Source organism: Schistocerca piceifrons, chromosome 2, assembly GCF_021461385.2.
Source record: "Schistocerca piceifrons isolate TAMUIC-IGC-003096 chromosome 2, iqSchPice1.1, whole genome shotgun sequence".
In the NCBI taxonomy this organism is placed as follows: Eukaryota; Metazoa; Arthropoda; class Insecta; order Orthoptera; family Acrididae; genus Schistocerca; species Schistocerca piceifrons.
The window spans coordinates 328,900,418-328,913,796 of NC_060139.1; the positions used below are offsets into that span (position 1 = coordinate 328,900,418).

Consider the following 13,379-nt stretch of genomic DNA (forward strand, 5'->3'; position numbering starts at 1 on the left):
TATTTGTGTGCAGTCTAGCGATCTAATGTCCCAATTTATTTCTAATTTGGTGGGAATACACTTAAAAAGAATGGGAATCACAGAATGGAAGGACGAGAATTATTATCAGCATCTATTATACAGTCGCATTATAGAAAAGTACTGAAAATTTCCTATGGAATGGCATTGCATCACCATGAAAAAAGAATTTAAAGGCGATAAAAGAGCAAAAATTTACAGTGGTCGACAGATGAATTTCATGGGATTCATTGTTCTGTACATCAAGAAACACTTTGTGCTAAATTAGCATGCATGGACCATACGATGAAATTGATGAAACGAATATCAAATTTTCTGAAGTCGCTGACATTATTACATCTTCATTTACATGAGTTTTTGATGGAACTGAATGAAAAGTATGGATGTGCAACATGTTATTGCAACGAACGTTGGTGAAGTCAAGGCGCATGCCTCGAACGATTTTTCGATTCAAGACCGACTATTGTCAAGCTTCAGAAGGAAAAAGGAAAAGCAGGAACGAATATTAGAACATCCAGAATGGACTGCAGACCACTCACTTTAAGTGGCTTTGACTGCACACTACGCACAGCAAATCTTTGCAAGGTGAGAAACAACTTATCTCAGATTTTATGGAGCTACATTTGAAAAGAAAATCGCAGTGTGGAAGGGTAACTTCTGACAAAAGTAAGTGGGGGAAGTGTGCAGCCAGACGACTGAACTCCGCTCGTGAGCGAGGATGCTGCACGGTGCAGAATTCTTGACAGTCCTTGACAAGAGGATGAACCATGTGCTCGACACATTGTCCATCACGTTGTAAGGTTGTTGCTGTCTGCTTCACACATTCCTGATTAACTATCACAAGCATAAGCATTCCGCTCCCTGACGTGTGCAAGATTCTTGATCTTCAATGATTACACAGCTGCTTCACGTCACCAAAGGCAGAAATCTAATGGACTTAAATCTGGGGAACGTTGCGTCCACTCCATCAGAACTCTTCCGTCTATCCCTATGTTTTGGGTAAATTATCTTTAGTGATGGACAGCTGACACCATGTTCCTGTGAGATGCGGCCACTAGTGCGTCCCGGACTTTTAGTGAACAATGCTTCATCGTTTTCAATCTTCCAGCTCTCGGTTTGTCTACAACACTGCCAGTTTCTCGGAGCTTCGTGAGAATTTAATAGTTAGTCTGCCTGGATAGCGATGGTTGAAATTCACTGCGATGATCTCAGTGTGTTTGACTTGCGTTAACGCCATCAGCTTTCAGCTATCTGCAAGAAAGAACCGTCAGTCATAACTCGAGGATGAATAAAGCTATGACCATTTTTTTTTCTCGGCTAATTTTTTTTTTAATTTCTCTCCATTTGAAAATTTATAGTTTGGCCAAGATGGCGGCCTCCAAAGCTGCCACCACGTTGGTAACATAGCCTCTCCGGTTTTCCACGTATGCCTGACGGATTGCCGTCCTACGGGCCCGGGTTCGATTCCTGGCTGCATCGGACATTTTCTCCGCTCAAGGACTGGGTGTTGTGTTGTCTTCATCATCATTTCATCCCTGTCCGGCGCGCAGGTCGCCGAATGTGGCGTCGAATGTAATAAGACCTGCACCAAGGCGGCCGGACCTACCGCGCAAGGGGCCTCCTGGCCAATGACGCCAAACGCTCATTTCCATTCTACTTGAGCATGTTATTTTGAATTGCGGCAGCCACAGCCAAATTCCCAAAAAAATGTTCAAATGTATGTGAAATCTTATGGGACTTAACTGCTAAGGTCATCAGTCCCTAAGCTTACACACTACTTAACTTAAATTACCCTAAGGACAAACACACACACCCATGCCCAAGGGAGGACTCGAACCTCCACCGGTACCAGTCGCACAATCCATGATTGAAGCGCCCGGGACCGCTCGGCTAATCCCGCGCGGCCCAAATTTCCACATTTTGAATGAAATGATCCGCACTGGGCGTAAAATACTTTGTATTAAAGATCACGGTAAGTATCGGGTCAATTGACGATACATCATCGGGATATCGGGTGAGAGAGATTCTTTTTAACAAGTCAGAGCGCAGTCTTAGGGCCATTCCCCATCATTCACGTGAGACCATAAACAAACAGCGCGCTAGAAGCGGTAGCCACTGTATTTCCCATCACACCCGGCAAAGCTAAATTTGTAGTTTGCGATCCTAAACATCCACTGGTAGAACTTCCTTGTTCGTTTCAAACTGGACAGAAAACTGCGACAAATTCTAAGTTGCTGTCCACGTCTGGTCAGTTCCGCCTTGCCTGCTGCCGCTGAACTGCCCGTGGTACGATTCTGCTATCCCCTTCATTGTAACTCTGGACTACCGTTTTTAGGTGACGTGAATGATAGGGAGTGCCCCTAAGTCAGTTACGTTTCCGCTATGACTTGTTAAAAAAGAATCTCTGTCATTCTACTTGACTTTAAACTTCTGGTGGTCCACCTGTTCATGAGTCAGAGTAGTGGTTATACACCTATGGACTACACTGTACAGTGGTTGCTATGGCCACGGTATTTCCTATCGCCCCGGCCAAAGCTAAATCTGTAGTTTACAATCCTAGACATTCACTGCTAGAAATCTGTGAGAATTCTACAATGAAAAAAAGTCTGTACCACCAGCTACCAGGAGGGGACAAATGCCACCTCTTGACTACCCACCATCCCCTTCCTTGTGGACGCCTGCGATATTATGTAAAGTCCGTAGACTACGATAATGCAGTTGTTTTAATTGCGTTGTTGTAATCTGCAGTTATAACAAAAAGTTGCTCACGACGCTCGCGCTGGCCACGCGGCGACCATGCACTGTGAGGCCCGAGGGCAGTAGCCGGCGGCCGGCGCCCCGCGACGCCAATCGATGCTGGAGTCCATTACGGGCGCCACTCCACTGGAGGAAGCGGCCCAAGTGCTTCCAGAGACCCGTTTCCTTGCCCCCACTTGCTGTCACCTCGAGCACCGGCTACCGCTGAGTGACGTGGAACTAAGATTAATGGACAGCAAAATCAATGGAACTTCCTTGTTCGTTTTAAACTGCACAGAAAATTAAGACAAATTTTAACTTGCTGTCCAAGTTCGGTACCGCATCAAAGTGTAGCAATTTGTATGTAGACTACAATGTAGCGTCCCAATGCCATGCTCATTCTCAAGAAGGGAGAAATCGACTGAAGAAAATGTGAGCCATCAATCATAAATAACCGACAAGGCTTTCACAGTCACGGTAATTTCGCCGTCTGAAAGGAAAGCAGCGCTCGTTGCCTTAAATAGACAGAAGACTCAAAGAAACGAAAAGTAGTGCATATGACACTGTTCTATCACTCGCTCTCTCTCTCTCTCACTCTCTGTCTCTTTCTTTGTTTTGTATCCCGCCTGGAAGGCGACGCATGGGTCTGCTCCCGTAAAAGTGAAGGGTAGGCCGAATGTAGGAAGTGAGTAGGAGAAGGAAAAGGTGAAATGCTTGGTACTGCAATTAGGTTATAACGCTATTACTTAACTTTGCGTACAGACGAGCACGTAGGTGCGAAGCCGTTCATGCATCAAATCTAACAGCTACTAGTAGTTGGACAAACTATCATTGAGGTAATTGTAACACAGCCTGTAACTGCTAGCCCCCTATGAAGTAGAAACAATGTTGCTAGGTCGTCGGCTCGGAATCAAATGGGCTGAATCTGGAGCGGAGCTCATAGATCACAGCGCCGGCTAGAGGGCGCTGTCGTCGTAGTGCCAACCTAAGAACTTGCACCTAAGCCGTGGCATCGTAGCTATCGATACCACACTTGTGAGAAATATCAAATAACATTGCAGTCCATTATGGTGCCACAAAGCCTTTGATCGACCAAAATCCTCTCTGTGGCAAAGTTATTTTTGAACTTTCCACTAGAGTTTCCGCGTTGCCTCCTGCATCTCGTTATCGAGCGCAACTGGACGAGCAGTCGCATTGTACAGCGCGCAAAAACCAACTTGACATGCATCTGTGCAGGCAGCGCGGTACTGGAAAGGACAACGGTAGTTGTGGGGTTTCCATTGGGTATTACCACCGTGTGGTAGGAGAGGTGTAGTTCAACCGCTGAAACTTAATCACCAGCAGCACTTCTAACAAGGGAATGGTCCAATCCGATATATCGAAACATGCCCTCAAATTTTTTATACAGAAAGAACACATCGAAAGAAAGCCCATGTCAAAATTGTAGTTCCAAAGACGCATTGCAAGTATTTTTAAGAAACATTTAAAGTTTCCAAATTCGTAGCGCGCCAGGCATCTGGAAAAATGTACAACAGTACCGAAGCTGCAGTAGACTTCGCATCCACACCATGGCAGGTGTACCGCGGCAGCAAATAGATAACATGACTCAGCGCGATCGTAATTTGTAAAGTAAATATCAGTTTTCGTTCATAGTTTCTCTGAAACAACTGTCCGCAGTTACTGTTCACTCAGATTTTGCGACTCATTTAATATCTAAAATAATAACCAGTTGCTTTTGTGGTTGAGTAACTGTCAACAATGGAGAAAAAAATACTGAATTAATATTCATTGTGCTAATGCTTAATGTTAAGCAGTGTGCAAACCCGTTTTTGCTTCGTAAAATCTCACTGTGAATAGCGTATATGGAAGAAAGACTGAAACGAACTAATAAAAGCCTGCCAAATTGATACTCACAGAACAGTGAATGAAAAACTGTCCGAGAGATTTACGCTACAGAGTAGCCACAAAGTTCCATAACCTCCATTAATAACCAACATAAACTGCTAAACATAATAACATGAACAACAGTTCTTTAGAGGAGTTTTCTTGAGCTATGAAACATGTAGAGTTCCTCATGAGATGCAGTGGAACATTACCAATGGAGACCTACGAGACTATGCCCTCCGAATCGCAGTTGAGAAGGACATCGCTGATTTCAAGTCCTCATCGATCTGGTTAAGCACATTCACTCCGGAACCGCGCTGCTGCTACGGTCGCAGGTTCGAATACTGCCTCGGGCATAGATGTGTGTGTAGTCCTTAGGTTAGTTAGGTTTAAGTAGTTCTAAGTCTAGGAAACTGATGACCTCAGATGTTAAGTCCCATAGTGCTTAGAGCCATTTGAACCATTTGCAAAGATTCGATGTTCCTTGCAAGTGCTGTATACCGCAGCAACTATTGTTTCTCATGTTTCTATGATCTTTATCATTCTGATATGTACTCTGCGCGTAGGGTACACATTATGCTTGCTTCACATACAGATAAAATAATACAAATAAAATAACTGTACTAATTTGATCGAAAGTTCTTGTGTATTCATTTTTTCAATCTCTTAAGCAAATTTTTATTGATTATGAAAAAGTCCCATAGTGCTTAGAGCCATTTGAACCATTTGCAAAGATTCGATGTTCCTTGCAAGTGCTGTATACCGCAGCAACTATTGTTTCTCATGTTTCTATGATCTTTATCATTCTGATTTGAAAAAATAAGAAGTGCAGGCAGGGACATTCGATCCGTGAACCTCGCGCACTTCCAGCTGACCTCTTAACATTCTCGGATGTGGACTTTTTGAGTACTAGCGACCGTACAAAATAAATAGGGCTAATATTTTCAGACTCGATTTTCTCGAAAATGGTTGAGAGTTGCATCTTCTTGTTTAAATATGTTGAAGTGGTAGTCGCCCTATACATTTCGTCAATATGAATGAAATAGGTGAGGGGAAGTTCATACAGTCCCCTCGTAAGTGACCTTACTGTTTCACGAGTGTAGTAATAATCAGAAAATGTCTGCTATCAGTCCTGTAGATACACTGCAGTGTAATTTTAACATAAACCATCAAATTCCGTATGTCTTTAATATATGGATAAGAAGTGAATCGAATATTCACGGAATTCAGCTGACTTTGTACTAAACTTTTTTTTTTCAAACGTATTAGTAGTACTGTATACATACATTGGAGACGGTAGAAAATTTAGACTTGATGACGGAAGCATCAGTGATGCAATTACACAGCAGGCTGGATATGGCGTCAGCAATGCTGAGATGTATAAAGTGCCTTTTGAGTGTCCAAATTACTCGGGCATTGTGTGCCTATGGGAATGTACTGAGTGTCACAAATGACAAATGATCCTCTGCGTATAGGTTCTTCTGCATCGATTCGGACATAAGAACCATTATGATCGATGTGAGAAAACCTGTGCCATGCTATTTGACCATAGGAAGAGACAGGGGTTTTGCGTGGTGTAGTGGCCAGCCGCAGACCCGTTCTGTTTGCGGATCGCGCCATCACTTGCGTAATAACTGCCCTCGTAAACAGATCGTACAACTTCCGCCCGGAGACCGGAAGCGCGAGTATCTAGGTCGGTGAAGTAGGTGTGGGGCCAGGAACCGCTGCGTCTACTAGTGCCTCTATGTTCGCATTTAAGACAAATGGGGTAGAAACTATTTGATAACGATACACAGTGCACAAACCACAGCTGACCGTAGGCACGTGGAAGCGTCTACTACGAACACAACTGATACAAGCAGTGTCAGCTCAGCACCAGACAATAAGAAAAGTTAACTCGAGAATGCGGAAATAGTAGCGCTAACGAACGGAGATGAGAATGTTCCTCCAATCACCGACAATCAAACACGTGCAGTGGAAATGGATGTGGTCCCATATCCAGCTGCCAAAACCGACAACAAGAGTAGAGAAACAACGGAACCCAGAACGGACACAAATGCAGGTTTATCAGCCACTTGCAGGAACTCCTCGCGAATCAAACAGAAAAGTTCTCAGGATCCTGAAATCATTTCCACGATGCAGAAGCGTCTTTGGGAAGAAAGTATCAGATTACAAGCTCTACTAGGAAAGGCGGAAAATGGCAGGGGAACCTCCGCCTCCCCCCCTCCCACCAACAAGAGGAAATCCAAAGAACATCCAAAACTACGAAAGCATAATCAGCCCCAAAGGGTGGTAAGATTCGTGGCAGACGGCAACTCCGGAAGCGTCTCAGATGGCGTAGTTCCCAGTCAACAGTCTTTCAGTTGTGCGGATGATGTGGAGACACAGCATCATTAATGTCCACTCCATGAAACGAATGTTACCAAGAAATGAGAACAGAGTTGTTTCTTTTTACAAGTTGCATAGCGCCTTAGTAGCAATATAGCTGTCACCCAGTATGATAATATAAACCATGATAACTACATAGACCCTGCTTTAACTCCCCCTTCATACTGCTGTCATGCACCAGTTAATAACAAACTTTGCCGACAAAAGTATTGCGTAGTAACGCTAAGTTTCTGCAGAACGCAAAGAGAAAGTAAACTAAAATGAGTACAGCAATATTTATACGCAGTGGCGTCGATATAGCGCAGCCGGCCGGTGTGGCCGTGCGGTTCTAGGCGCGTCAGTTTGGAACCGCGTGACCGCTACGGTCGCAGGTTCGAATCCTGCCTCGGGCATGGATGTGTGTGTGAGGTTGAAGTAGTTCTAAGTTCTACGGGACTGATGACCACAGATGTTGAGTCCCATAATTCTCAGTGCCATTTGATATAGCGCAAGAGCAAGAAGTGATTTCAGGACAAAGGGGTAAAATAAATGCATATGCAACAATACAAAACTTCGGAATGGCTGCAGCGCTGGACTGCTACAGTGATTAAATAAGACACTGAAGTGACTCAAGTCAAGCTGCTTGGCACTGGTCGCGGCCTATCTTCTGTAACAGACGGAATACGCATTGCTAAAATATACGCCCCCTCCGAAATCAAAACAGGGAACTATGGAAACATTTCTATAAAACTGAAATACTCATCTTACTAAGATCCCCTCATAACGACGTTATTGGAACTGGCGAGTTTAGCTATGTTCGTCACCGAAAGATCAGACCCTGAGCTGCAACAATAGCGAAGAATTTGCCTAGCTTATTAACAATCTAAATAGGAGGGACACCCGGGAGGTATGTCAAGACGGCACCCCCGGGTACCGACCTATCACCAAGCACGTTAGTGCGCAATTTCATATCCCGCAACAAATTGTCTACAGTCAATGGAACAGAAATTTCGCCTCTATGTTTTTTGGGTCATAGCGCTTCTGCAAAATAACTCTGTATAGCCAGAATATTGATAGGGGCCGAAGCTTATGGAAACGCAACACACCGGTCCTACGTCGTAAAAAAAATAAGGTACGCCGTAACTGGGAACAATGCAGAAGGCAAATGAATAGCTACACAAATATAACACAGTGGTGGACAAAATGCACTAAGCGAAAATGCAGAAGAACATTAATGCATTCAGCTAGTACAATACGCGAACACAGCAGTACAAAGGAATTTGTTCCACGCCCAGAGAGATTTGTACAGGAAAAATGGTATCACTAAATACTCGAATGGCATTACGAAAATAAAGGCGCAAATTGTGAAACTTCCAGGGAAGCAAATATTTGGATACCAGGTGTGAGCCAGAGAACGTTTCATGATGCAAGCCGAAATCTCTACTTACTACGTCGTCCAAGGAAGGCGTAGCGCGAAGACAACATTAACAGCCGAAATGAAAACATCTGAATGTAGAACTATCGAGACCCAGCGAGGAATCCTGAGGGCAGTGGAAGAATATCTGTGACCTAATACGCAGAAGAACCAACAGACTAAAATGAAGCCGAAAAATTGATAAAATTTCTTCAAGGAGATGATGTTAGCGAAGAGGAAAACGAAGCAAATCTCAGAGCAAGAGGTGTTTCACATCATCAAAAAGAGCCCCAAGAAAAAGACGCTGGGCCCTGATGTCCTGCCCATCGAATTCTATATGGAATATTGGGAAATGCTGAAAAATCCATTTACGGAAATCTGTAATGAGATGCTACATACGAGTGATGTTCGCGCTGAAATTCGAGAAGGGTTTATGGCCGTGATCCCTAAAGAAGCTGAAAAGAAAAATGTCGAAAAATATATACCATTAACCCCACTTAACTCCGATTTTAAGATAGGGTTATTTATCCGAATAATTGCGGGAAGAATGAAACTCTTAGCAGACAAACGTGTGGGCAAATATCAGACCTGTGTTGGAAACAGACTTTCTGTCATTCATATTCTAACCAAAGTCAGAGATTCTGTAGCAGTTTTGCGTGCTGCTAACGTCAAATCGGCAATTTGTTGCTTGATTCTCACAAAGCATTTGACCGTGTGAACCATCATTACCTAAATAAGACTGGAAAAAATGGGGTTGTGTCAGGAGTATGGCAACTTCATCCAAACGGTAATACATTAGGCTTTGTCAAGAGTTCAGATGGACAGAATCATATGCAAACCTATCAATATCAACCGTTCGGTTTGACAGGGCTGTCCGCTGTCCATATTATTATTCACCTGCGCATTACAGCGCTTACTTACAGCTGTTCCCCAAGAAACTACTGGGCTGCCATATCAAGGAGAAAAACTGAATTAACACTGATGACGTCAACTTAACAAACATGTGGGAACTACTAACTTGGTAGTTACTGCAAAGCCATTAATGCATCATTAAACATACCAAAATCTAGAACTAGGAACGCGGAGCCTGACGCAAATCGTATTATAACTGACTGGACAGAAGCCTCTGACACTACGAAAATACCTACTATGCCTGCATTTCACAATACCCCTGCAGCGAGCTAGCGCCATCAACTGGAGAATAGGGTTCGGAGCTATACGTGGACAATTGCAAAGAAACTGCCACAGGTAACTCAATACCATTTAAAAGCTATAGTGCAACAATTATGTGGCGCTGTCCAAAATATGGTATCGAGCACACATATTTCTCGTGCCAGAATGAAAATGGCTGTTGGTCTGTGCAGAACAGTGAAGTACTGAAAATTCCACACAATATGATGCAGATGTCCTATGAAAGAGGAGGATGACAACTTGATAATATCATTAAATATCAGAGCAAAATGCCTGGCCAACCTCTTGCACAATGTGCTTCATTATCATCAACACTTTCAAAGAAGCCTTACAACGAGATACACGCACCAAGCTGAGAAGAGCCAGATCGTGTAAGCCTCATCAGTGCCCGAATTAGACACCTACGCAATTCTTTGTAGACTATAGTTATATAGAAAAATCAGTTGCAGGAAATCCAACGATTAGGAAGAGATACAAGCAGTATACTCAACGTGACCATTTATTTTTTTCTCTGTTGGTCCAGTATGGACAGGGGACATCGGCTGGTTAAGTAATTGTCAATGTAAATGAAATTCACCGACAGCCGTGTAACTTTAGATGTTATTTCATTTTATTTTGAAGGCTACCAATGCCGTCTTCAGGCCCCTGCATAATAAAAGAGTATAGATGTAGTGTATATCAGACGTATAAAGCAAGCTTCGCTATCCCGTGACTTTTCTCCTCAGCGTATGATGCCTCAGTTCGCAGTGTGTGATGTTTTACCAGATACCTTTTTGATCACGGCTGTGCAGAGACACGTGTACCAGTGGGCGCTGGACCACCGGGTGCACCACAAGTTCAGCGAGACGGACGCGGACCCGCACGATGCGCGCCGCGGCTTCCTGTTCTCGCACGTGGGGTGGCTCGTGCTGACGCCGCACCCCGCCGTCACCGAGAACCGCGCCAAGGTCGACATGTCCGACCTGGAGGCCGACCCCATCGTCATGTGGCAGAAGCGGTGAGTCACCACACAGGAACAGATTTACGCATAGGAAGGTACGCTGTCAGAGGGCCAAATGGCACGGAATGAGGAAAGTGCCCCGTGCGCATGCCCAACACTGCTAGCCAAGTCATTGAGGCGAACGTCAGCCGTCTCACTGCTAGCCTGGTTACTGGGGGTAGTTCAGGCTGCAGGCATTGGTTCCCGCTAAAGTGATTACAGTTTGTTCAAGATGTCCTGACCAAGTTTTCTCGGGGGTTAAGGGAGCGGTGAAAGCAAGATATGCTGAGCAAAGCCCAACACACGGACAACCACGGGGACTTACGGTGCTGAGGGAACATGCTGCACTTTCCACATGTAGTTTTGTCACTACAAACGTGTTCATTGGTGAGTCACGGCACCCAGATCACTTCGTAGTGGTGTGGCTCGAAGCCGAGTGACATCTACCGGCTTCAGCCGGTCGAGAACTAGGCAGTCTTTGTTCAGGACGTTGTGAAGAAACAGCAGGAGCTGCTGCGACTTTTCATGGTGCGCGAATATCGCCTGATATAGGGTGTCAAATGTAGAAGGCACCGGGAGCACTGAGACCTCATTCGGCACTTGGGTTTCGGTGCACTTGATTCCCCCCCCCCCCCTCTCTCTCCTCTCTCTCTCTCTCACACACACACACACACACACACACACACACACACACACACACACACAGCCACGCGGGATTAGCCGAGCGGTCTAGGGGCTGCAGTCATGGACTGTGCAGCTGGCCCCGGCGGAGGTTCGAGTCCTCCCTCGGGCATGGGTGTCTGTGTTTGTCCTTAGGATAATTTAGGTTAAGTAGTGTGTCAGCTTAGGGACCGATGACCTTAGCAGTAGGTAAGACCCATAAGATTTCACACACATATAAAACACACACACACACAAAAGAAACTGCTTGTGAATTGAAAACATGAAAGACAAGCCAGTATTTGCCTCATTGTTGATTCCAGTTGGAAGACGATTGTTAATGCTGTTGATTGCATCTGGTGTACAGTTGTGCTCCGCATGTATTCGTGTACAAGTTGATATTGCTTTGGTTGACAGTTGCTGAAAATAAGTCTCGACAATATTATTTCGAGGAATGGTGCTGACTATCTAGGTTAATGTTTTGTATATAATTTCACGTTAATATATGAAGATTCCATTAAAAATGGGGTAAGTCACATTTTGCACATTTTTCAGGGGAGGAAATTTGAACATTCAAGATTACAAAGAGATATTTAAAACACTCCAGTCGAATGTAACCAATATAATTAGGACGACTGTAAAGGAAGCACATTAGAAAAAATACAAATTAAATTATATGAGAAAAAATAAAGAAATAAAGTACCTCTTTGCCACAAAAAGAACGTGGTAAATTCACCACATTGTGGTAGACTTTTGCCCCTTCTTTCTGTTGTTTAGCTGATACAGTATATAGCAAAGGTAGATTTCTTTGAAAGCCCATGCTAATTGCTTCATTTTTGGCTATCTTTTACTTTATTTCCTCTCTTTTCGCTTTCTTGAGTAAAATGTAATAACCTGTAGCTTATGAACGAAGTACTTTAATTTTATTTCTGATTTCTAACTTTCCTTTTTCAGAGATATTTGGTAAAGCTTTGCATTCTGATCTTTTAATTCTGCGTGAAATTTATCACATGTTAAGCAGGTATCAGAATGTGGGTCTGCCACTCCACTCCTTTTCGCATTCGTCAGACATCAGTAAAAACACCCTGTGAGTGCGTTAGCATCGCTAAAATAAATTTATGGGGTAGGAGTGGACCCCTATTCTACGACAGAGTACATCGGTGTTTGGCTGTACAAAATTGGTTTACTAACTGTATTATTGTGAATAAAGCACATTGGTTTACATAAGAGTGTGACATGCCAATTTCAGGACAATTGTCAAGATAACGTATTATATCCTAATTAGAGGAAATAACACTGAACACAACAATATCAAATTTAAATAGAAGGTTCTCTACAAGTTTTTTCTTACATCTAGACAGTGAAGCACTGTCTGAGTTGCCCAATATTACGTCAAATCATCCGATTCCAAGTCTTAAGATTGGTACTATTTAGGACGGCAGTCAAGTCTACGGAGGATGGTTAGTCTCTGTGACAAGAAATGCAAAATATTACTCAAGGTTGTTTGCATTCACAGTGGACGCAAGCTAGTGATCCAATATTTTTACGCCTCTGCCAGTGGCATTTACTTTTAGCTGCAACGTGCTGTCGGCTGTCTGGCTGCTGTCACCCTCTGAAAATCCTATATAAAGCTAATCAAAATCCTTGCTAAATTTATCAGCTGAAACACTCGGTAGGCGAGAAAACATGCACTCATCCCTAGCCTGGAAAATATGGCACTGATGGCATAGATGGAGCAGCGTGTGTACTTCAACGCCCTCTCAGTTCTCGCAAGGACAATTAACTGCGTGGCTGTTTCGTTTCGCCACTATTGGAGCTGAACGACTCTTCAGCTAATTTCTAGCTGAATGTCAGCCAAAGCGAATGCAGTGTTCACACAAAATTCCTCTTTTTTGCTTCTTGCAGAGTGTGGTGCGCCCTGTTCTACACTTAATGCTGGTTCACAGGAGAGTCCACGATTTTTCAGTATTCTGTCTTTCATAGCAGACTGTCCCTCACCTGTGTTCTTTTGCACTTCCCGTCACATCTTTTTAGACCAATGGGAGCATTCCTTTCATCTCATGGAAAATACCCACCAATCGCAAAGGGCGTACCTTCAAACTACGCTACAATCTCGCCATTTCTAATCCC

At 43.8% G+C, this 13,379-nt stretch overlaps 1 protein-coding gene across 2 annotated transcripts in view; it reads left to right on the forward strand.

Annotated features, from left to right (window-relative positions):
- Positions 1 to 13,379, forward strand: part of LOC124775043 (acyl-CoA Delta-9 desaturase-like) — a 646,525-nt gene that overhangs the window by 598,839 nt on the left and 34,307 nt on the right. For both annotated transcript variants that reach the window (XM_047249823.1, XM_047249824.1), the window contains exon 4: positions 10,402 to 10,607. In XM_047249823.1, the coding sequence (XP_047105779.1) occupies positions 10,402 to 10,607 (206 nt within the window). The remainder of the gene's footprint in view (positions 1 to 10,401; positions 10,608 to 13,379) is intronic.